This window comes from Anomalospiza imberbis, chromosome 3 (assembly GCF_031753505.1).
Source record: "Anomalospiza imberbis isolate Cuckoo-Finch-1a 21T00152 chromosome 3, ASM3175350v1, whole genome shotgun sequence".
Lineage (NCBI taxonomy): Eukaryota > Metazoa > Chordata > Aves > Passeriformes > Viduidae > Anomalospiza > Anomalospiza imberbis.
In genome coordinates this window covers 108,347,107-108,367,681 of record NC_089683.1, presented here as the reverse complement: position 1 = coordinate 108,367,681, position 20,575 = coordinate 108,347,107, and the positions used below count along the sequence as shown (strand labels likewise).

Sequence of the window (20,575 nt, the reverse complement as noted above, 5' to 3'; positions counted from 1 at the left end):
TTCTGACTAGCTGGGGTAAGGTTCAAGGAGGATAAGGTGGGACTGGAGTCTGCTGTTAATCTGGGGAGCACAGGTTAATTTTGCCTCTTGTGCATGATTGAACTGTTGCTACTCCTTGGCCTTCTGCCCTGCCCAGCCGGTGCCCTGTGTGTGTGAGGTGCAGATGAGATTGCCTTTTTTGGAACCTATTCCCCATCAGGGAATTAATAAGTGTTTTTAAGCCGACAAAATGCAGGAAGTGATACCTCTTTTATGCCTTTTACAGCTGAGCATTATTTGAATCAGCTTCCGAGCAGCTACAGAAAACTGTGGCGAGAATTTTATTCCCCTAAGACTTGGGGGAAAACAGATGTGCAGCATGTATTTTTTCAATGTGGGAATTTCATTTGTTTTTACCTTTTTCTAATTGGCAGAGAGGTCTACTTGAAGCATTTGGTTATCCTGACAATGAAGAAGATGGAACATCATCAAAGAAAAGAGCTCGTCGGGATTCCCGAAGAAAGCTGTAATTTTGTAATATGTGTTATTTGTAAATACTAGTTTATTAAAACGTTACATGAAACCTGACTGGGTGGGTTTGCTTTTTTTCCTGTGAGTTACTGTTGTAGTCAGTGGTGCCATGCCCTGGGCAGAGGGTAACCCCGCTCTTGGCTTCACTTTCCATCTGTTAGGGCCAAGTCAGAGCAGGGTTTTAAAAAGATTTCTACTCTTTTGAAACTGAGTTGCAGGTCACATCTCAAACTTTGCAAGTAAAGCAATTACTTTTGCCTAAAGTTGCTTTATTTTAGCAGATTTCAGTATCTGGCTGTCTATAGGCTCTCAAGAGGCTGAGGCCAGTGGTTGAACAAATCTGCACTCCAGGGATGCTCAGTAGCTCTGCTGCTGAACACATCACTGAGTTTCCAGCATTCTGGAAAGTCAATGTCCATGTAATTTGAAATACTGACATATAAAGCACTGAGTTGCTTGTCTGAAAGTTTTGTACAACTAAGCGTAAAATCAGAAAACAAATCCTTTTGGTTACTGGTGATGCAATTGATTCTCAAGACATCCATCTTTTCTTGGGGTCTGTGATGGGCTTCTGAAAGCCAAGTTGCTTCCTTCCAACTTCTTTGCCTTTGAACTGAAAGACACCCTGAATCAGGGTGAAGCCAGCTTGAGCTTCTCCAGCAGTGCACTGTCTTCCTGTGCTGTGCTTCCAGCCCTCCCACTGGCTTGGTTTTTCCATGGGAAGCAACTTGGCAGGTGATGGCAGCACCCACCCTCTGAGTGCCTTGTCCTTCTGAAATGTATCAGCATCATGTCACTTCTGTTCCCTTGGCTGAGGGATACAGAGGGAGGACTTCATCGTTTGAAAACTCCCAAAGAGGAAAAAAAGAACAGAGCAAATTTTTTACCTATGTAAAAGAAGACTTTTCAATAGAAACATGTGGTTTTTTCCATTCAGCTGTGGAGAAAAAAGAATCCCTGAGATTGATGGGAGCCTAAACAGTAGGTCACAGATTAGGAGCTAAAAAGCATTTTAGCCATTCACTGGTTAAGTTATTGGTTATCACAGACGTAGCATTTATTCCATTCAGCTGCAGGAATCCCCATGAATGTGACACTTCATCTTCCATCAGGAAAATGGGGTTTTCCAAAAACATTCCATGCCTATCTGAACCCCATGTTATGTGCTTGAGAAAACTTACTTTAAGATTTTATGCTTTTGTCACCTTGGCTGGGTGTGAAATGAGAACAGAAAATAAGAAGCAATGAACTGCACTGCCAACCCAAATCACTCCAGCAGAAATCGGTAGCATATTTGTCAGAGCACTTTCTTTAGAAACCTGTAACAGAAACTAATTTTTTTATTCAACACTATAGAAGAAATGCTCAGCTCCCAAACCTTATAGCTCAGGGGGAAATTTAATTATTATATCTGGAATAGTTTGTGTGGCAAGCACATTTCTCTCTCTCTCAGGATTTTTATAAAGATGCACAGAGAGAAATGAAAGAGAAAACAATTTCTATTTCTGCTCCTTGTTTTTCTCTTGTGGAATGTGTTTGGAGAATTGTTTACCTAGAGCGAATGCCTGGCTGGATCACGGTGGATTGTCTGGGCCTGACGGTCAATGGGATCCACCTGTGTCTGGACTCTGGCGAACAGGGTCACGAGTTGTGAGGGAGTTAGGATCATTAGAAAGAGTAGCATGTACTTTTTAGTAATCTCTTTTATATAGTATATTAATGTGTCATAGCATAATTATAGTAAAGAAATCATTCAGCCTTCTGAAATAAGTCAGACCTCTTCATCCTTCCCGTTGGGTTCGCCGACATCTACAAGTGGTGATGCCTAATGTTGAATGAAGAACCAGGACCTGGATCGGTCCACAACCATGATTTTACACGGGAAAGGAGGTGAACCCTCTTGAAAAGGCATGTCCGACGTCCCTGCGAGGGATAGGGGAAGTAGACGATGTGGGAACCCTCTCTATAGGACCGGGTGCAGCCCCGAGCAGTTGCCGTAACCGGACGCCTCTGCCTGCCTTTGAAAAGGTACTGATTTTTGATTATAATTCTGCCCTGACCTGGGGTGGACTTCACCTTTGGGAAGAAATGTCGGAAGATATAGATACTGGTTTGTATTGTGTACATGGCCATATATTTGCCGTCTGGAGAGATTTGGCTAAGGTCTATGGAATTTATATCCCTGAGGATGATTTATTGGCGTTTCATGAATATGCAGACACTCGTGTTTTTTTCAGGGATCTAGGTTTTTCCTTGAATCCAGAAGCTTGGAGATCTCTATATTTCCTCATCAGGCAAAGCGTCATGAGAGATCTCCGAGCGTTTCGATACATGAGAGTTTATTTCGAGCTTCGTCCGATAGTCCAGAAATGGACCCCTTTTTCGATAGTCCAGCCTTTGCGGCAGGTGTCCCCCCGCGAAATGAGGGGGGCAGAGCCTTTGTCCGTGGCTCAGAAGTTTTCTTCTGCTTCTGCGCAGAGGGAGGTTTTTTCACCGCCTCCTCCACCTCCTGCTCCGGCAGCGTGGGAGCCCCCGCTCCTCCCCTCGGAGGGGGCGGGCCCGCTCCCGACCCCGGCGGACGCGGAGACACCGCCTCCCTCGCCGCTCCGCCCGCCCGCAGCCGTGCCTCCTCCTCCTCCTGCCCATTCGGAGCTGGGAGACACACCCGCCGCTGAGAGCCAGCCTGAAGCCAGTTCGTCGGGGGCGGAGACACCGCCCGCGCCGGCTCCCGCGCCGGCTCCCGCGCCGGCCCCTCTCGCCGCGCCCGCCCCTGCCTCGGAGTCGGCGGCCGCGCCTCCTGCAGCGACAGCGGTGCCTCCGGCACCGCCCGTCATCGCTGCCGCGGCGGCGGCCGCGCTCCCCGCACCAGCAGCCGGTCCTCCCGCGCTGGAAGCCAGCCCCCCGGCGCCGCAGCCGGCGATGGAGCCATCGGCAGCCGAGGCCGAGGACCTCCCCGCGCCGGCTCCGCCGCCGACATCAGCTCTGACGCCCTCGCCGTCCCCGCCGGTCCCGGCTGCCCCGCCGCCTCCCGCGGCTTTCGCCGGGTCCCCAGGCGCTGCCACCAGCAGCAGCAGCGAGCAGCAGCAGCCTGGGGCCGCGCTGGAGCGGACCCCGCCGCCTCCAATCAGCCCGGGGTCCCCTCCCGGCCTGTTCCCTAGTGCTGGCGCTCCTCAGCAGCTCTTTGCAGCTGCCGCGAAAGTGGAAGTTATGAAGTTTAGTGCCTTTCTGGGGAACAGAGTTTTTCTTGGTCCAATTCTTGCTTGGGTGGGGGATTCCCGCGGGAGCTCGAGGCCCCTCGTCCCTCCCGCTCCCGTTTGGGGGGCGGGGGGGATGAGTTCTGGGAATGCTGCCGCTGGTCTTGTGCCCGGAGAGCGTGGGGGTGCTGCTGCCAGGGGTCAGGGAGCTGCGTGCCGGCCCAGCCGTGCCGCAAGTCCTGAGAATCAGCATTTCTCTGGGGAAAGCACCTTCTCTGCTGAGCCCTGGGGCAGTTCGTGTGTCACGCTCTCGTTTGAGGTGCTGGATGAACAAAATGCCGGAGGAATTGCCGTGATGCTGGCCGCGTGGTGGGGGCGGGCTGTGAAGATGAAGACCCCGCCTCGCCGGCCGGGCTGGGGCCGATTGGTCCAGCCCCACGGCCGGGTTTGGGATCTTGGCTCCGCCCGCATGGACCGGGGCCGGCAGCTGCGCAGTGTCTTAAAGCCTGCTATTGTTGGGCATTCTGATCCCAAGAGTTCGGGAAAAAAAAAAATCATTGAAGTCAGATTTGAGATTAATTAAATAGAGGTGGTTGACAAGACAAGAGAACAAGAAAAAAGTGGTCGATTTAAGAGTTTTGGCCATGGCATTTCAGAGATTTTTCAGTTTTCTTTTTTTCTTTTTGATTTGGTGATGGGTTTTTGCATGGTATGTTTGCATGGTTGATGATCAGCCCAGAGTTGGTTTTATCGGTTGTTGAAGTCTCTGGGATGACATTCAGTGTTTTGGTGTTTGATAATTATATGATGTCACATTTGTTTTTTCTTTATGGGTTTTTTATTGGTTATTTGGACTTTCTTCAGTTGTTTTGTTTCAGGATTCAGCAGTTCTGTTTCAGCAATGAGAAGGACTTTTGAGGATGTCAAGATCAGCGTTTCAAGTTAATGGACATCTTCTCCTGAGAATCAGCTGTTTTGACTTTGCAATTTGAGCATTCTTTTCCTTGTTATTTGGGTTATTGTATTGTAAGCTTTGTTTTAGAGATTTGATAGATGGTTTCCAGGTAAAGGATCTCTGAACATTCCACATCAGTATTTGATTTGGCTTTTGATTGATAGCAAGCAAATTGATAAGGGGACCTCTTGAGATGTGTTTGCTCTCTTTTGAAGGGTCCTGCAGAAGACTTGCAGATCCATTTTTTATAATTTTTAATTTCTTTAAATTTGTACTAAAACGGTGATATGTGGAAAGCACATTTCTCTGTCTTTCAGGATTTTTATAAAGGTGCAAAGAGAGAAGTGAAAGAGAAAACAATTTCTATTTCTGCTCCTTGTTTTTCTCATGTGGAATGTGTTTGGAGAATTGTTTACCTAGAGCGAATGCCTGGTTGGAACACGGTGGATTGTGAGGGCCTCATGGCCAGTCGGATCTAGAATAAATGTAACAACCATCGCTCTTGACCAAGGCTGGCTTTTTAATGGTACTCTAGACTTTAAAATATTTGAGTTGTTTATTTCACATGTGTGTGAACAGATAACACCTCCCCTGCCACACATACAGGGAAATTTAGACCTGACTAAGAGAGAGTGCAGGAGCCATGAAATCATGAGTTCAAAGTGCTTCTCTGAATGATCTATTTAAGAAGATTTCTCTCTGCTAGAGAAATCTCTCTGTTCCAGAAGTTAGGTAGATCTCTCTGCATGGAAAGTAAACCAGGTTACCAACGCTTCTTTGTGGTTGTTTAGTTTAGCTCATGTTGGTGACTGTCCTATTCCAAACTGGAGAACTGCAAAAGGACCAGCAATTCTCTAGGCAAAATTAATGTGCAACCCTTACACTGGTTGTGTTTCGTGTCTCCAGAAAGCAGCAAAAATCTGGGTGGTTTTATCTCTACAGGTTTGATGTATGAGTGGACAAAAATGTTTGTATTTGTGCAAGTCGGGGTTCAGGAATACACTAAATACATGGCTCTTGTGTATTTTCCAGCTAGCTGTGAGATCAGGAGAGCTTGTTTTGGGTGACTCTTGTCTATGTGCTAGACACTGCCACCAGAACTACATGCAGCTTGCAGACTGCTCACCACATCTAGCTACTTATTTTCTAGAGCCTTCTCTCTACTGACAGCTTATATTCAACATTGAGGAGAGACTAAATCATGAAGCCGCATTTATGGAGGAAAAAAAAATGCAGTTTCATCCTCAGAAGGTGTTGCATAAGGTAATTCTTTGTTTCAGGAGTTTGCTGCAGATGCATTTCTGCTGGTGTGCTTTGACAGCCTGAGAGTTAATACACATCTTCAAGCAACCCTGGTGTTCTCTCTCTTCCTGGCTGTATTTCTGGTGGTCACAGATAACAAAGGCAGAGAGTGTCATTCTGTGCCATATCCCCATGCTTCTATCACCGAGAGCTCTTTTTTGTTTGATTTCTGGTTTTGGTGGTTACCATCTAGTGAAATAAAACACAGCTTCAACATGAATGACCGAGATGTCAGAAAAGCTATTGATAGTGATTATACAATTTATGCTTCTTATGCCCTGAAAATATTCAAAGCATTAGATTCCTCAAATGCCCAAGCCAAATTAGATTTTGTTTTTTGGTTTTGTTTTGTTTTGTTTCATGGGGTTTTGTTTTTTTTTTTCTGGAGGTTATTTGTTTTTGTTTTTTTTTTTTTTTTTTTCCTTTGAGCTCGTTTTACAAGACAAATATGAGAAATCAGGAAATAAAAATGACTGGATATTGAGCCCTTTTATTCCAAATAAGGAGGAACTCCACAGTGATTATTCTGTTGTGTCAAAATTGGGAAAACCAATGGAAAAGCAAGTTAATAAGCTTAAGTCTCCTGCATGTTTTAATTTCACCTAGTGATTTTATTGTGTATAAACTTTTTTCATGCCCAGTAGGAATAAAAAACGAAGCTACATTTAGCATCCTTTCAGGTGAACCTGCTGTAATTCACTGAAATTTATTTTTCAGTACCTCAAATATGCATTTGACATGGAGATCCTTCAAGTCTGCCTGCCTGGCTATTTATCAGATATGGGGAGAAGCATTTTTTTTCACATAAATGAGTCTTTATTAATTTCCTGTTTGGCTTATTTTTCCTAATAATTTTATAGTATTTATCTAATAAATACTTGGTGCTTAGGCATGGCAACAGGCCAAGAGTAAACATCAGACTTTGTGACAGTGAAATCTCACAAGACTGTGGAGATAGTCCACAGTCTGATTCCATTCACTTGCTTGGTGCACACCCCCTTCTCTCATTTCATTTCCTCCATCTGGGGATATGTCTCAACACTGACCACTCAGAGACCAATCAGTCTTCATCCAAATTCTGCTACAAACAATAGAGATATCCCATTAATTAGATAGCTACCGTATTTTCTGCAGTAAGTCCTATTTATCTCTGTATTCATGAGGAAGTCCAAGGCAATATCCTGGATCAGTGCAACCTTCCCGAGGCTGCAGTGGCATGGACACTAGACCGATTGTCTATGCACAGGTAATAACTCCCTATTGCAGTCTTGACTGTCATCTACTTAGACAAGAGGATTGATGAGAAGAAGAGGTTGATGAGGAGAAAAGGTGGAAAATATTGTCACAATTGCTTTGTACATTTTTGCAAAAGTTTTTAGAAGGGGGAAAAGACATTTTAAAATTATTTTGATCCAAAATACTGTAAAATATTGTAAGGAAGAGGAGTACTACTCTGACATATTTTGTTTATTTTAAAAGATTAATTATTCTTGAAGGCCTTGATGGTAAGTTTTCAGTCAGCTCTGACCACTGAGCAAATGGCTGAAAGCCAAGAGTTATTTACTACCCAAGTTTCACTTAGGCAGACAATCAAGGGCATTATCCCAATCATACAACAATTATTTTGGAAGAAGAATGTACCATTTGAATCCATAAATAATGCACTTCATCATCTTAGCATTGCGAAGGGGGGCACTGGAGCTTGGTAACTGCAGACTTCTGAGAGGTTGCTTTGTAGAGATTTTCAAAGATGCCATCATGGAGGCAGGTGTCTGGCTCCTGCAAGTTAGATAGCAAATGGATATTCTTGAAGTTCTTCTGGATTGCTGCTTTTTCTTCAAGGGCCACCACTGCTGCATGGTCTTCATGTACTTTGGGGCAAAACGGGCTCACAGTCAGAGCTTCTGCTTGGACCTTCCCCTACATTTGCAGTGACAGACACTACCAGCTCCTCTCTTGGCAGACTCATACCTGTCCTCCTCGTTCCAAGTAGCTCAGTGTAATGCTGGAGATGCCGGTTATCCCTACAGATAGTCACTTGCACCATGTTCTCACAGACAGACCTGAGTTTTTCGTGTTGGACCTTCCACTTCTGAACTTGATGACTTCCCCCAAGGAGTTCTATAGTAATGCATGGAGTGTGTTTTATTCACCCTAGACAAGTAATTTAGTCTGAAGTCTATAGGTGCTTAGTGAGAAGAGTAAAGTAACCAGTAATGATGAGTTAAAAGTTCTACAATCAAACAAAGTAATATCATGTTTTCAAAGGCTATGTCTTAATGCACAGGAATATCAATTACATTGGCATATCCTGATTTTTTTTTTCATAGCTTTAGTACTTGCCATATATTCTATGATTCTGTTTAATTCTGAACATTTGGTTGCCTGTATTCCTTGTGTCCTTTCAGCTTTCCTGAATATAAAAGTGGAGGTAACAGTCAAGTGAAACACTTGGAGTATGGACTTCAAGATGCAGATTTTTGACTTATTTCTACAAGTAAATGCCTCATCTTTACTTTGCCTGTTCTTGTTAAAATACTAAACTCTCTTTCCTCCAGCTGAGATTTCCAGAATGTAAAAACATCTCTTTACCTCTGCTAATACATGCAAAACTGGCATTTGACCAGTAGCATTGTTTGGCCACGACAGTTTTGGAGTAGGCCAAGGCAGCCCTGTGATCACCAGCTCACTTCCTTGTCTTGGCTTTTTCAGTCTGTGAGGCCCTCGGCAAGGTCTGTAGCAGGACATCTTCCCCCACCACACGAGAGCATATCTGCTGCTCGTTAGCTGATGAAATAACTCAGGCCATCTCACCTAAGCTCACCTAAGCCCTGGTGCAATGACTCAGTCCAGACAGTTTGCCTTGCAGTGAGTCCTTTCAGCACCATGGAATTGATGCTTTTAGGTGACAGTGAACATCTTGCTGTGGAAGCACATGTAGAAAGATAAACTGGAATTTCTGACCAACAGATGCTTCATTTTACTAACTGTAAAAGCTATACCAAACTTTCACAAAGCAGAAATCGTCTGCACATTCCCGGGAAACATGTGGAGCTTTCTCCCCAAAGTCATGGCACCAGCTCTTTGTGCTTACTCTGCTTAGGACCGAGTGAAAGGACTCTATGTGCACTCCTGTCATTTTGGTGGTAAATGTCATTGACTTCTAATCTAAACTGTTTCTTTGCTAGCTTTAATATAAGTACCCTAATCTTGTGCCCTGCTTCATGTAATCTACTAGTGGTTCTTTTATACTGAGTAGTAAGTAACCCAACAGAAATTAAAAGTGAAGTTTATAGACCGGAAGACTGCTCCTAGGTCTAAAGTGCCATGTAAAAATATTTTCTGTAAGTCATTGGGGAACACCCAAATCCACAGGCAGGTAAAGGATGAAAGTCTGAGCTTCGTCCCATTTAATTTTTAGAGATTCATCTGTATTAAGAATGTGACTTATCTGTTATATTCATAGTTGGAGAGTTTGTATTCATAACTTCTTTCAGTCATCAGTTCCTTAGCTCTGGAGTAGACTTTTCCTCAGTGTGCTCAAAGTAATACAGATAATATTGCCCGAATGCAAGTAGAAGATACACATACCACTTGGTTCCTCAGACACTATTTTCTAGGGAAGTACGGAAAATTCAAGTACCAAAGAAATTTTTTCTACCTGTAGTTTTTAATAACTGAAGTCACAAAACACTGATACTTCTACCAGTGATACTATGTAGCACGCATGTATGCTATGTAGGAAATCAATATTACATCTGTTCTAAGTTTTAAAAACAAGGAACATAGTTTGTAAATTTTCATCAGGTTGGCTTTCTATTGATAAATCAAGCCTTGCTTTGGATGATATCCAGACTAAACCAAGAGAAAATAGAGTTTGTGTAGATTAAGATGAAGCTTTTTTGTTTCTATACATTAAGAAAAAATGTCAAATGTAAGACCCCATGCAAGACTTGATTTCCTGAGACTTGACTCCTTCTTTAGTGACCTTGGTGTCTTCATGTTGTTTCTCGCTGTGTCTTTCCTGCGTCCATTTTGCTCACTGGAAAGAGGATTGAGGTCTGCAGGTCTCATTTAAAGAGTGTATTTGATCCGGAGCCTGCAGATGGTCATGTCATCCCTGCTGGGCAGTGGCCAGAACACTCACGGTGACAAGTTTCAGGCCGCGCTGGGAGGAGCGGGGAGGCTGTGTCAGAATCTCAGGGGGCCTGGGCCAGAAGGGCAGTGGCTTCTCTGGCTGCACGGCTGGTCTTCGCTTTTTTGTTGTGCTCAATTTCAGCTGCGGGCTGAGGGCTTCTCCTCCTCGTTTCCGGCAGTTCCTGGTGAAACTCAGCAGTGGCAGAATTTCAGCCGAGCCGCGGGCGGGTCTGGCCATGCTAGGGGTGGGAGAGACCCGGCTCGGCCAGCGCTACATCGGAGCATGGCCTGGCCCTGCCGGGACAGGGCCTGGCAGGCTCCCCGGGAAGGGGCCTGGCCCCCGCTGGGTTGCCCGGGCTGCAGAGCCGGCTCTGATTTCAGCCACGTGGCGCTGGGACAGCCCCTGGGCCAGACGACTTCCATCCGGCGGCTGGAGGTGTTCACGGTGTGTCACGATCCGCTCGTGCGGGGTGTCGTGATGGTTTGTTAACCCATCCCAAAAGTGCAAAAAGGCAAACAGCAGGGGACCATCAGTTCCATCACAACAAATGCACCTTTATTTAGGTTCCGACAGCACATGCGATCGAGGGGACAGAAAAAGAAAATAAAGAATAGAGAAAAAGGAGGGGAAGAAGGGGAATATAGCTACCACCGTTCGAGATGAGATCCTCGATGGTCCAGCTGCACAGATTTGCCATCGTCCGTGGGGGTTAACCAAAGTCTTCCCAAAAATGTACAGTTTTTACAGTCTTTAGCCAGAGCGAGCGGCATCTGGCCAGAAGGTGGGCAAGATTGAGGGGCCGTTGTGAAGAGCTCATGGGTCTGTGAAGCAGGTGCAGGCATGCAGGCACAGGCCACCGCTTGTCACAACCTGTTTGAACGCAGCCTTCTGTAGGAGCACAGCGAGCGCACCTGCTGACAGTCACTGGGCAAGCGTCCGCATCCACCTGGGCCAGGCCAGAACTCCTGCCAGGGCCTGCAGGGTCCTTGCGACGGTCGTGAGGCAAATGAAGGAAACTTCGGACCGTCTCTCACACGGTAGAGGGTTTTTTCTGGCAGCCGTGCAGGGGAAGGGGAGGCGGCAGTCAGGATCCCAGCGGCCGATGGCCTCCCCTTCCCCGGCAGCCGCTGGGGCTCGGCCGCGCAGGCCGCAGCCAAGCGGGCCTGGCCGGGGCTGCATCTCCCTACCTGCTCAAGGCCAGAAGAAGAAAAGAACTCCCGGGCTTTGTTCGCCTTTACATGTGTGTGAAAAACGCCAGTCACTTGTTTTTAGAATTTTCTAAAGGCCTCCAGAACATTTCAGATGCAGTTTTCCATTGATGCTGAATTGATTTTTGCCTTTTTTTTTTCTCACATATTCTCAGTGTTCTTTACAGATGTATTTGTAGCCTGATAGTGTATGAATTGTCCCAGTCCTTTTCCTTACCTTTTTCCCTGGGCAGAAAGACAAAATATATTCCAGAGCTCCAAGCCCCAGAGGGTAAAAGGCCCCTGTCCTGTCTTGTTTCTCCCTAGGAACCAAGGTCAAAACCAGCTCTTTGAGATGCATTTTCATCAAGAATGTTTAGTCCCTAAGAAGGGGAGGCAGGAATCAGGGAAGGGTTGAACTGCGGGAAATTGCCCCACCAGTTTTGTCTCTGACTGGTGATTTTTGCCAATTATGCTAATTTGCTAAACTTAGAAAATTGCATTTACCCCGGGGTGTTGGGGGGGGGGTTGGGGGTCTGTGTGTGTGTGTGCATTTTGTGGACATTTTCCATATCTGCCCCTGGAGGCCTCCAATAAGCAGCAGCCTTTATATTACCTCCTATACTAATAGTATCTTGAAAGTGTGTGTTGTTTCATTTGTAGGCTTTTCAAGGCATCCCCATGGGTAGAAGAAGCTGGGACGCACCCTTAATTTGTGAAGCACTGGACCTGTTCATTGCCATCTGATTTCAAAAGGCTTTCCAGCCCTAATGGGCTAGTGGAATTGTTCATTGTCACTGATGTCTCCCTTACTGCAGCAGGTGTCCTATTGCTGGAAGGGCCAGTGTGGCCCTTAGTGCATGTGGTAAGAAGGGACATGTAGCAGCTTTAAATTAACCGACAGGAAAAGAACACTTACAATGTCTTTTGAAGTTCCTAAGGTGTTGCACAAACACGAATGATTCTTTGCACTTACTGAAAAGACAAAACCAGCTGCTATTAACAAGCCAACACGGGGTAAGAGCCATGACACAGTTATTGCTGGTTTTATATCTCTTCCAAATCATAGGATCATAGAATGGTTTTCATGGGAAGGGACCTTAACGATCATCCCGTTCCAACCCCTCTGCCATGAGCAGGGATGCTTCTCACTAGACATGGTTTCTCAGGGCCCCATCCAGCCTGGCCTTCAACACTCCCAGGGATGGGGCATCCACAACCTCTGGATGGCTCGTCTAATACCTGGAGCAGGAAGCTGTCCTCTACACAAGGGCTCCAGGAGTGCCCTTGGTTGCTTGCAGCCTGCTGTATTACTTTCTCAGCAGATGTTGGTGAGGTAGGTGTTAAAGAATGCATTCAGTGCAGGAAACTCGGGATGCAGCTGCAGTACAAGATGCAGGCTGGGCTCTGAGGAGGCCAAGGCAAGAGGCCATGAACTGCCCTTTGCATTACAAAGGGCACAGGGACCTGTGGGGCAGCCAGGGGACTCAGAGGCACAGTAGGAGCTGATGAGCCCAGACCTTCATGACCTTAGATGGTGAGGGGATAAAAGCACACGAGTTTCTTTATTCAAGTTCCTCCTCAGAGGCACCAGCTTGAGTTGTTCTTTTGTTTATTTAGTTACTGCATCATGATTAAATTGTTTTGAGGATCTGGACATCTGGGACTCTGCTATGGGAAACCCAGGGCTAAGCTGGGAAGGAAACCTGGTCTGACTTTGTGGGAGTGGAGGATACAGCTGGGAAGGCCTTTGATCCCACATGAGGTGATGTGAGAGTGACTCCAAAGTGGCTCTTGGGTGGTTGGACAGGGAAGTTTCTTTAACACGGAACCCCCCGCTTCCCAGCCTCTGGCTTCTGAAAAGCCCATAGCCCTCCAGTGCAGTTCGGGAAGTGTCCCAGCATGCTTCCATGATGACAATTTGAGCAGAGCTAGGTTTGGAAGGGACCGAAAAGCTCATCTGGTTCCAACGCCCCTGCAATAGGCAGGGACATCTTTTACTAGACCATGTAGCTCCAAGCCTGGCCTTCGGTACTTCCAGGCTTGGGGCAGCCACGAGCTCTCTGGGCAAGCTGTGCCGGTGCCTGGCCACTCTTATTGTTCAGCATTTCTTCCTAATCTCCAATAGAAACAGCTGAAGCTATTCCCCCTCTTCCCTGCCTGCCCTTGGGAAGAGGCCCTCTCCAGCCTTCTCACAGGCCCCCAGCAGGTACTGGAAGAACTTTAGAACCTTAGAAGTTCTAAAAGGTCAACAGCAGACAGCAGCCGTTGGTCACTTACCGTGACCCTGGTCACGAGCCCAACATTCTATATTCTGGGAGTTAGAGGGACGGACCAATCAGCAGGCTCCAATCCAGGTGACGTCACAATGCCTGAAGAACACCTGAGGCAGTTGGAGGGGCAGAGCACCAGGAGGACAGTGCAGAGTGGGCTCCTGTCTTGCTTCTCTCTCGTCCCCTTTGGCTATTGGTGTCATTCTCTGGCAGTCAGCTAGGCCTAAAGACATGGGTAGAATTAGTCATTTGATGGACCTTCCCACCTGTGGCCTCCACAGACTTGGAGAGATTGCAGAGCTAGTGGCTTCTGTTCGCCTCTCACCCATCCGTAAGAGAAAGCTAGCGCTGGCCTTGAGGAAGAAAGGCTATATTCCAAAGCTGCTACATCTTTTCCAAGTCTGTGAGAGAGTAAAGAACACTGAAGGCTTGCGCCTCCTGTTTGACATCGTGAGAGGAATTTTGTACCTGGACAAAAACATTCTGTTTGAGGTGCTGTTTTCTGATGAGTGTATTCTGGGTGTTGCTGGATGCCTTGAATATGATCCCAGTTTGGCTCAGCCAGGATGGCACAGGGAATTCTTGACCAAAACAGCAAAGCGTCAGGAGGTCATTCCTATCAGAGACCCTGAACTCAGGGAAAAGATCCGCCAGACGTCCCGGGCACAGTACATTTACGACATCATCGTGCCTAATTCGTCGGATTTTGAAGTGGGTTTTCTTTCTACCCTCAACTCCTTCATCAGCTCCAGCAAAGAGGAGATTCTAGAAGCCTTGCAGGTAAGTGTTTTTTAATGTGGCTTAGATGTGCTCTGTAGAGATCCCTCTGGCTGTAGTTTGGAAATGATTTAAAGCGGGTGAATACTGTAGAAGTTAATCACAGGCACTTTCATTTGCACAATGTTTTGAATGCCTTCCCTTCTTTCTGATCCCTTGGACTTTTGGTATTTTCAAAATGATAAATTTCAGGTGAACGCATTAATACTTTTTATGGGCTCTAACAAGATAAAGTCCTTCTCTTTGGTTGCCAAGCAAACCTCTGGAGCTGGTTTTGTATAAGCATTTAAGGAACACGTAACTTCCGGTATTTCGTTCCAGGGACGTTTATTACACTGTTTTCCACGTAAAGGGGTGCAAAGAAATGGCTGGACAGATACGGCAGAAAGTGCCAAAACACTTGAGAGATGATGATGATGTTTCTGGGTTTCTTGGAGTGTAAAGAATGAAATGCTTTACAAAAAGCGTAGTGTTGTCCTAGATATCCTTAAATTTCTTATACCAGTAGAGGATGTGAATCTGAAAAGCAAATAATAGTCACAAAAGTTTCCCATCCTGGCAAAGCAGAGTGCCTGCATGTGGGAGAGCTGGTTTTACTGCAAGTGAGATTCAGAGAATGTGGCAGCAGCCAAACTGCAATCTGTTCATTGAGTCCCCACCACAGAGATGGACTGAAAAGGTGCTTTGCAATGCTGCAGATCCAAAAGAGGGAAACTGATCCCCTTGGGATGTTCACAGTGTAGTATGAATGGTGCAGGTACAGTAGGGCCAAGGTTTTCTCTTGGCTAGCACTTTTTACATCAGGAGCGTACCACTTGCTTCCCTAGAAGTTTAGGTGCAAAGTGCTGTGAGGGCATCTGAAACAAATCAGGACTGTCCTTTTTTGTCCTTTTGATGTGTGTGTGGGTGTAGCAAATCCCACAGCGAGTCTGTGGGGTTTGGCAGAACTGCAAAGCATAGGGGTGGCACGGCAGAGGAGAGGAAATGTCGCACTGTAGAGATGAATTTAGGGATCAGCTTTAGGGATCATGCCCTGTGCCCAGCTTTACCTGTGGCTCTGGTGACCTGGAGCTGCTTCAGCTGCACAGGAGGAATGCGGAAAGACCAGGAATGATCCTGCTGGATGTGTACTCTAGCATTTGCCTCCTTTGTGATAAAAAGAATGGCAGTGAGGAAAGCTTGTGCAGTGTGGGATCCTAGAGAGATCGTATTTTCCGTTTCCAGAAGGCACTGGTTAATTTGTGCTCTTTTGGTCTGCTCCACAGAAAGATAAGGAATTTTTGCCTGACGTTTTTGCACAATTAAGAAATGAAGCTACAGCTGGTGAGCAACAATTTGAATTGGTAAGTTAGCAGTCTCGGTGGTTCCTCAAAGGCTTTCAATGAGAGGGATGAAGTAGAAAGTGAAACTGCTCAGAGTTCTGCAGTCTTAGAAGTACTTCTGGAGAATCAGGCAGTACAGCCCCCAGTACAAATTGTGACTGTTTCCCTCTTTCAGAGAATTTTCTGACTCAAATACACAAAACCTTTTTTTTTTTTCCTCTGTGCACCAGTTAAAGTTTTTCAAGGAATTCTGTGCCTTTTCTTGCACCTCACCTGAGAAAAGAGATGAATTTCTTCAAACTTTGGCAAAGTTGGGATTTCTTCCAATTCTTGAAATGTTACTGGTAAGTGAAAACTTAGAACTGGTTTTAATAAAACTAGAAAAGCCCACAGCCATATAGCATTTTTTTTTTTAAATCTGCCGAGCACCTTTTTTATAAGTCTGATTGGAGAGTTTTGCTCTGCTGAGAATGGAGGTTTCTGGTAATGTCCAGAATCCAGAAGCTGCCCACAGTTCTGCTCTGGAGTAGCCTTGCTTGACTGCTCTTACTAGTTTTACTTTTCAGACTTCATGATGGAGAAGTCTGAGGGCCGTGAAGTCCTTGTGACAAGGTAGCCAAAAGGTGAAAAAGACTTTTTCATGTGGAAGCTTGATTGTTGGTTTTTTATCAGATAAAGACACGTCCCTTAAGGAAAGTTCTGGATTCTTGTTGCCTGTCCATGGGCACAGAAACTGTGGTACACCTTGGTTTGCGCAGTTGGTCCTTTAGTACAAAACTCAAAACTTGTGGGTAGCGGGCATAGAAAACCAATAAAGTCTTAGATATTCAAGCAAGTAGGACGTTGTGAATGTTTCCAGCCTACGTTAAGGCTCTCAAATACACAGAAAGCCTTGTGTCCTTTCCAAAGGAGGAAAACAGTAGGGAAAGGATTTGCCTGGTTCCTTGTGCTTCTTCTGTAACCATATTATCGTGTTTCTCATGAAAAGTTTTGTGACAAAATGTTCCCCAGTTATTAAACTACCTTCTCTTTGCAGCTACACCTGATAATAAATACCAAACTTTATTAACTCTTACATATTAATCTCTTTTTTTTTTTTTTTTTTGTGAGGGAGTGGATAATCACCAGGTTAGATCTGCTGCTGCAGATATATTGTTTTATCTAGTAGAATTTTGTCCAGCCACCATCCAACATTTTGTAATGCAAGAGGCCCAGGAGAGTAAGAATGTAAGTAAAAGTGGTAAGGAGTCTGTTGACTATACCAGTTTTAGGGCAAAGAGGAAAATAACCAGCAAAAGAAAAGCTAAATTTCTGTGTTTTGTTTTAATTTTCATTTTTAAAGAATTGCAGAAAGTGGGGAACTCATTCCATTCTTGTCAGTAATTATCTTGTGGTTTCTTTCTTTGGTTTTTTTTTTTTTTTTGCAGGACACCCAACTCATCACTGTGGTCATTGAGCAGATAATCTGTCATCCTGACCCTGAATTTGGAGGAAATAATCAATTAACGGAGACTTTGTGCACTTTGATCGATCCAGAGAAAATGCCGGCCACAGCTAGTGTAAGAGAACATGAATGGCAGAAAACATGATACTGTCTTGGCAAACTTAAAAGCCTGATATTCTCTATTGCTGTCATTGTGGGCAGAGGATAAAAAATTATAGGATTTTTTAAAATTGATTGGAGCGTGGTCTGATAACGACTTTAAATAAGCAAAAGATAAGCTAATTTTGCTGCTGAAAGGTATGTGTCTGGGGCATCGTGCCAGTATTAAACCACACAATCCCATGTGCCAGTGCCATAGCACTGTCTGACCACAGCTCTCTCCATCTGGATGATAAATCTTGAAAGATTTTAATACATCGTTACGTAGCAGAATACCTGTAAAACGGTTTGCAGGTTGTTCTGGGCAAAACTACGTACACTTCAGAATGGTTTAAGGACACTTTGGCAAGCACTTTGAGTCGTTGATGTTTTTTCCAGTATATATTTGCATCCATGCTGGGAATTCTTTTAATGATAGCTAGCTTGTTTGGAGACACAAGAAACACACGTTTGTCCCAAAATGAAGAAACTGATCTTGTGTGGAGACAGTGCTGCAGATCCAAAGAACTCGGAAGGATTCTTTGGAGGCTGTTTCTTCTGTTACTACTCTTTTTTTATTTGAAAGGTTGTATGTGAATGCCAGTGTTTAATGAAATTATTGTTGTTTCAGAATTTAGAAGTATTTGAATTTCTCGATATCTTCTACGACCGTTACATTGATGTTCTTACAGCGCCGCTTCCGGCTGATACATCAGAAGAGTGGTATGACATAGGTAATGACAATTTTAGTTTTTTTTCCCTTTGAAGGGCCTTACAGTCCTGGTAACAGCAATAGACCTGTGATGCCTGCTGGGAATACACTTGCTGCAAGCTGCTGTTCCTCCAGGGACAGGGATTATGGGGGCAGGACTCTTCATAGCCCCTTCCTGAAGCTGTGAATGCTGACATAGCTTGATGGCGTACTTTGTAAAGATGTACTTCCTTCATGTATATTGAGAATAATGCCGTGGTTTTGCTCGTCTAATTTTAAAGAATATTTACTGTAAAGGCAAAAAAGGCGCAGTTGTGTTTGTTGTTTTGTTCGGTCCCAATGTCCTGCTCCCCAAAGCAATCCAGTAAAACAAAACTCCACTAAAATCTGTCAGGAATTGCAATAGCAACTGAGCGCAGTGTACTTTGACAGTACATTGTTTATCTTTTTGTACAACTTATGGCATTAATTTTTCTTGTAGATAATTATCGAACAGCAGAAATACTTGCCTCAGTTTTGGAGCTGTTGTCTTTTTGTGTGGAACGGCACAAGTACCACATGAAGGTTTTCATTCTCAAGAAAGACCTCCTAAGAAGAACACTGGTCTTGATGAAATCCAAACACAAATTTCTGGCTTTGAGTGAGTACGGAACTGTCGTGATTTCCTTTTCCAAGGCTTTGTGTGTCCTGTGTGGAAGGTGCACCAGTACCAATGTACACTTGAACTCAGAATTCCTGCTCAGTTGCTGTGTTTTACAGGCTACAATTCAGTAATCTGGAACAAAGGAGGTAGCAGCTGTCTGTAAGCACAGACCAATGCAGTTTCTTGTGGGAAGAGGATTGTTGTCTCTTTTGAAGTCTACAGGGATTCTTTCAAATCTTCATGAGAGGATCCTTTGTAATCAGATTTCTTGCCGCATTTCAGTGGAAATGTTGTCCTTTCTTAATAATGTCCTAAATCTGGTTCTCCTTGTGGAGAGTGAATGAAATTCTGTGAGCCAGAATCTTTAAAGACTTAGGGCTGGTTCTGGGAGGGGAACAAGGACAAAAGCACAGTGGGGAGTTAATAGTTTAATTTCATGCATGCTGGAATGCATTGCTGCTGGACTTGAGAAAGAAATCCATGGTTCCTGATGACCTTCAAATAGCCAGGAAAGTCCAAGAAGGGAAAGAAAGGTGACCTATCAACAAATCTGCTTCTGCACTTTAGGGCTGCATCTTCCTCTTGGGGTAACACCAGGTTTTTCAACTGTTCCACAAGAAGGTGAGAGCCTGCCATGTGGTTGTTGAATGCTTGAATGTCTTTCTTCACACAGCTGCTCTTCGCTTTATGAGAAGGATAATTGGCCTGAAAGATGACATTTATAACCGTTACATCACTCTGGGGAACCTGTTGGAACCCGTTGTAAGTGCTGTGTTGGACAACAGGAATAAGTGCGACCTGCTCAAGTCTGCCTCGATGGAGCTGCTTGAATTCATCCAAAAGGTGAGTTCAGCAGCAGCCTCAGCACCAACACATCCATGACCTCGCAGGGCAAGAGGCAAAAGGCAGATTTTCCAAGATAGCAACCATCCTGTTTTACTGGAAGGGTCACAAACGGGTCTGGGACGTTTACTGTCGATTGTCCATTTCTAAGGGAAGTTAAATTATTCTCTCTGGATCTCAGCTTTTTCCTTAAGAATAAATCGGATTGCTTCCCATTTGTTCTCGACAAGAATATTTTGGTTCTGGACAAAGAATCAGTTACTTTCCAAAATAAAGTTAAAAGCTTTCTAACTTTCTGTGTGTGAACCTTTGAGACTGAAATCCTGTTATGTTCTTCTTCAGGAGGATATTCAGTTCCTTATTACACATATAGTTGAAAACTTCTCGGATGCACTGGAATCTGTCAAATACATTCAGACATTCCAGGGACTGAAGGCAAAATATGAGCAAGCAAAAGGCCAGCAAAACAAGAAACTGAACAGGTATGGCCCAGTTTCTGTCTTATGAGGCTGCCAGGGACTGCCATTCTGCAGGCCTGCTGGTTGGTTTTTCATTTCCCCTAGAGCAGCAGAAGCAGGTGGCTGGGATTGGGGTTGGATTGCATTCTTGCTGAAAACTTCTTGGGTTAGAGTAAACCTCCACCTACCTTTCTCTGAGTAGAGCTGATGTGGTCAGCAGATTAAATGTTCTGCTGAGAAAATTCTCAGCTGATGAAGAGCAGAATCTTGCTTTGTTCTTCTGCGTTAGGATTCAGTCTGCCTCATTATCACCGGGGTATTTGTGAAGCTTATGGTGAGGGTGGAAGCAGGGATGGAGCTGGATTGTCTTCTCTGAATCACTCACCTAATTCTAAAGTTGTGGAAGCCATTTATGACCTGGCTGAGTCTGAAACATCAGGCAAAGCTTCAATCACTTGTCCTATGTCTCTTGCAGTGTCCCCTTCATATTGCCTGGTGAGACACTCGCCAAAGAAGCAGTAGTCTCACAGGTGGATGAAGGTGTGCTGTTCAGTAGAGGTGAAGAGAAGGCAGCTCCAACGTCACCAGCAAGCTCCAACGGCTCCTACCCAACGTACAGAACTGGGACCACAGTGGAGACAGCCCCCAAGGTGGGAGAGAACTTCTATGGAAGCTTCTG

General features: G+C 45.1%; 1 protein-coding gene across 1 annotated transcript; it reads left to right on the top strand.

Annotated features, from left to right (window-relative positions):
* Positions 1-13,786: 13,786 nt before the first annotated feature.
* LOC137469993 (serine/threonine-protein phosphatase 4 regulatory subunit 3B-like) lies at positions 13,787-20,011 on the top strand. The gene is made up of 9 exons (XM_068182986.1): positions 13,787-14,339; positions 15,602-15,679; positions 15,889-16,002; positions 16,769-16,885; positions 17,086-17,217; positions 17,872-17,974; positions 18,434-18,592; positions 19,269-19,438; positions 19,781-20,011. The coding sequence occupies exons 1-9, from the start codon at positions 13,791-13,793 to the stop codon at positions 19,943-19,945; spliced, it is 1,587 nt and encodes a 528-aa protein (XP_068039087.1). The 5' UTR covers positions 13,787-13,790; the 3' UTR covers positions 19,946-20,011.
* Positions 20,012-20,575: the final 564 nt, after the last annotated feature.

Bases quoted from the DNA above. Each gene is read 5' to 3' on its own strand.
- LOC137469993 (XM_068182986.1), top strand. From the start codon at position 13,791: ATGGGTAGAATTAGTCATTTGATGGACCTTCCCACCTGTGGCCTCCAC. The intron at 17,218-17,871 runs GTAAGAGAACAT...TTGTTGTTTCAG, and splicing joins AAATGCCGGCCACAGCTAGT to AATTTAGAAGTATTTGAATT. The intron at 19,439-19,780 runs GTGAGTTCAGCA...GTTCTTCTTCAG, and splicing joins TGCTTGAATTCATCCAAAAG to GAGGATATTCAGTTCCTTAT.